This window comes from Lactuca serriola, chromosome 5 (genome assembly GCF_051521515.1).
Source record: "Lactuca serriola cultivar US96UC23 chromosome 5, Lser_US96UC23_V15, whole genome shotgun sequence".
Taxonomy (NCBI): Eukaryota; Viridiplantae; Streptophyta; class Magnoliopsida; order Asterales; family Asteraceae; genus Lactuca; species Lactuca serriola.
The window spans coordinates 292366473-292369790 of NC_136412.1; the positions used below are offsets into that span (position 1 = coordinate 292366473).

At 31.7% G+C, this 3318-nt stretch overlaps 1 protein-coding gene across 4 annotated transcripts; it reads right to left on the reverse strand.

The window, feature by feature from the left end:
- Nucleotides 1-200: 200 nt before the first annotated feature.
- On the reverse strand, nt 201-2996 carry LOC145054644 (60S ribosomal L18a-like protein). Of its 4 annotated transcripts, XM_079002873.1 has the most exons (6): nt 2737-2996; nt 2152-2227; nt 1674-1790; nt 1345-1471; nt 612-729; nt 201-471 (listed from the first exon to the last, which is right to left on the reverse strand). In XM_079002873.1, the coding sequence occupies exons 2-6, from the start codon at nt 2159-2161 to the stop codon at nt 409-411; spliced, it is 435 nt and encodes a 144-aa protein (XP_078858999.1). In that variant the 5' UTR covers nt 2162-2227; nt 2737-2996; the 3' UTR covers nt 201-408. The 4 variants fall into 4 exon arrangements, with proteins under 4 accessions (XP_078858999.1, XP_078859000.1, XP_078859002.1 ...); XM_079002874.1 differs by lacking the exon at nt 1674-1790 and having other exon boundaries at nt 1345-1494; XM_079002876.1 differs by lacking the exon at nt 1674-1790 and having other exon boundaries at nt 2737-2995.
- Between the last annotated feature and the right edge of the window lie 322 nt (nt 2997-3318).

Sequence of the window (3318 nt, forward strand, 5' to 3'; positions counted from 1 at the left end):
TTAAGCACATATTTATTAAATAATATTTCATCACTTTTATATGAAATGTGGTAAAACTTTTCAGTTTTCCAAAAGAGCAAAAGTCTAAAAGCCAAAACAGAAACACAACCACAAAAGATACCCAAAAACACATATGTAACAAAGCCCAAGTTTCAAGACAAAACCTCAACACAAACACTCAAAAAACTTGGATCATGCAATGCAAAAGATGTGAGGTTCTTGATTAACTTTTGTACAAATTTCACAGCACAAAAGCAGTTGCGAAAACAAAAACAAAAACAAAAACACTTCTCAAGATTGTACAATTTGGTCGTATACATAATTTGTGTCCCTAAAAACCACAATTTCAAATATTTTCATGTTTGTATTTCTATCCACTTTTCTCTTGTGCAAGCAAATGTCAAAACATTATCTTCCACCAAAGACCAAAACCATCACTACAATAAACAATATAACCGAACACCCCATTGCCTGCAATTTCAAACCACATATATACATACATACTCCACTTAGTTTCATATTTCAGGGTAAAATATATAAAGTTTAGATTTTTTTTTTTTAGATATATAAATACTACTATTTTGACCAATAAGAGAGAGAAAGGGAATTACAGCAATAGCAGAAGCAGCAAGACCAGCACGTTCCCTAGGATCTTTCCGATAATAATTTCCAAAATAGAGGAATGTAGCGTAGAACCACATCAAAGGGAATGCAAACCCTATTAAGAAACTACAAGGACAAGGACAACAGTGTCAGAATGTCAGTGTCAGTGTCAGGTGGTGGTGTTTCTTTTTTACTTAACACAGACATGACTTGGTACTTGTTTCTAACCAAAAGGGTAAAATGGTCATTTACTCAATTTACTCAAATTCATACAGTTCATTCGGTCCCCAAAGAAACTATAGACGGCTATACAAGTGTTTCTTTTTGACTTAGTGGGTGTTTGGGATAGCTTTTAAAAAAAGCTTATTAGCTTTTTAGCTTTTTAAAAAGCTAATAAGCTAAAAAAGTGTTTGTCTATTTAAAAAGCGCTTTTTAAAACAGCTTTTTGGATAGGAAAAAGTAAAGCTTTCAAAAAGCTGGAAAATCCTAGCTTTTTAACCATTTTACTCCTGAAAAAGCAACTTTTCGCATCCAAACGTTTTTTAAAACCAGCTTTTCCTAAAAATCATAAGCTAATAAGCATTTTTCTTAAAAATCACTTTTGACATAAAAAAGCTAACCCAAACATACCCTTAATAAAGAAAGTCAATGAAAGGACTCTTTTCGCATTAAGTCTCCAACTTTTAAATAAAAAAAAAAAAATTATAATGACATCAAGTAATGAGAATAAAGGAAACTTACGAAAACCATCCGATTCCACATCCAAAACAAGGAAGAGGTTTGTCATAAAGGCCTTGATGAAAATCATCTGAATCCTTAATAAGTGCATACTTTCCTTTCTCACGATCATTATTATTTGACATATGCCCTGCCATCATCAACATGTGTCTCCTACATAAGTATAACCACTCCCATAATTTTCTTATATACAATCTCAATACACACAATTACAAACACATAAAACACATCAAATCAAATAAGGGGCGTTTTAGTCATTTAATGTTCTCATTTCATGGTCTAGTTATGCTATGTGATAATTTTTACAACATCTATTGTTGGGTATCTACTACCTTTAAACATTGAAAAATATCGTGAAGATGGCCTCAAAAGATCAAGATGCTTATCCGAAACTGATTTGACCAATTCAATACCATTTTTCAAAACCTTCCCTTCCTCCATTGCAGCATCTGTGAAATCAGAAAGTCCCAATTTATATTCATTAGTATGAGATGAATATAAATTGGGATATAACCTTTTTAGGGCTAACATAACATCCATGCATTGTCTTTGTACCTTGTTTATTATAGTTGATTATTTTAATTATAATTATTCGATATCACATAATAACTTTGAAAACACACAATAAAGGTCCAAACACCCCCTAATTTTTCTTGCCCTATAAGAAAGCTGTATAAAAGATAACTTTAAAGCAAGACATACTTGAAGGATGCTAAGCATATACTCCCTAAAGGAGACATTGAAAGCAAACCAAAAGGGGAAACTTTATACAAATATAAAAGAAGGTGAGAAAAAGTTGAAGTCAATTACTTTGATCCATTTCCACTGGTTTAAAGTTGAGAGCAAGCTGCTCACCAGCTACTTGCAACCTCTTCTTGAAGTAACCCTGTTTCATATGTACAATAGACTACATCAAATTGGATACAATATAATAAAGTATTAACTAATAAAAGCTTGTTATATGTAATAAATATATGAACAGCAATAGGCTGGGAAATCAGCCATTTAAATCCATCAATTCTTGAGGTATCGGATCACACACCATCAAGTTCAAACAAAATCCACAACTAAATCCAGTCAATTTGCTATACAATTGATGAGTAGTTTACAAACCCTAAAAATAGTTCCTGAATTTCTTACCTTTTTTTTTCTGTTCTTTGTTAATTTATGATTAGTGAAGCCTAATAAACAGATGTGAATCCTAGTTAGTTTAAATGCCCTTGAATTCTAAGTTCAAAATTCACATAAAACTAAAAAATTATCAAGAAATCACAGATATCGAAAACCATGATCATAAACACCACTCAATAAACCAAATCAAAATCAAATACACCTGCATAGCAAAAGTGAAAATAGAAACCACATTCCATAGGGTACAATCAATACAAAACTTACCTAATAATGATTCGTGATCGTATTAAAGCGCGATTCCGGATCAGAAATTAGGAGTAATATTCGTTTGATAATCGAAGAGAGATTAAGGAATTGGAAATTTCCAGAAGCAGAAGATATATTGACGAGCAACAAAAATCGAAAAGGGTTTTTAATTCTTAGAATTAATCAAGAACAACAGGAGCAGAGCTCAATTGACTCTCTCCCTCTGACCCTCTCTCTATATCTCTCTCGGTGATTGTCGGTTGCACCGAAATGAACAAAATAAAGGAAAGATACTTAATGCGACTTTTTAAAAAGAAAGTGACCAATTTTAATATACGGATAATCACCAACATAATTAAGAAAACAAAAAATAAAAGTAAAAACAGTTACATTTATCAAATTATTCTTCAAAATAATAGTCAACAAGGCTATGTTTGGCGTACTAGCTGAAAAACTGGCTGTTAGCTGAAAAGCTAGCTGTTAAATAAAAAGCTAGCTGATAGCTGAAAAGCTAGCTGATAAAAAATAACGTTTGGTAAAACTAGCTGAAAAGCTAGCTGAAATATATAAAATTACATAAAAGGAAATGTAAGAATATGT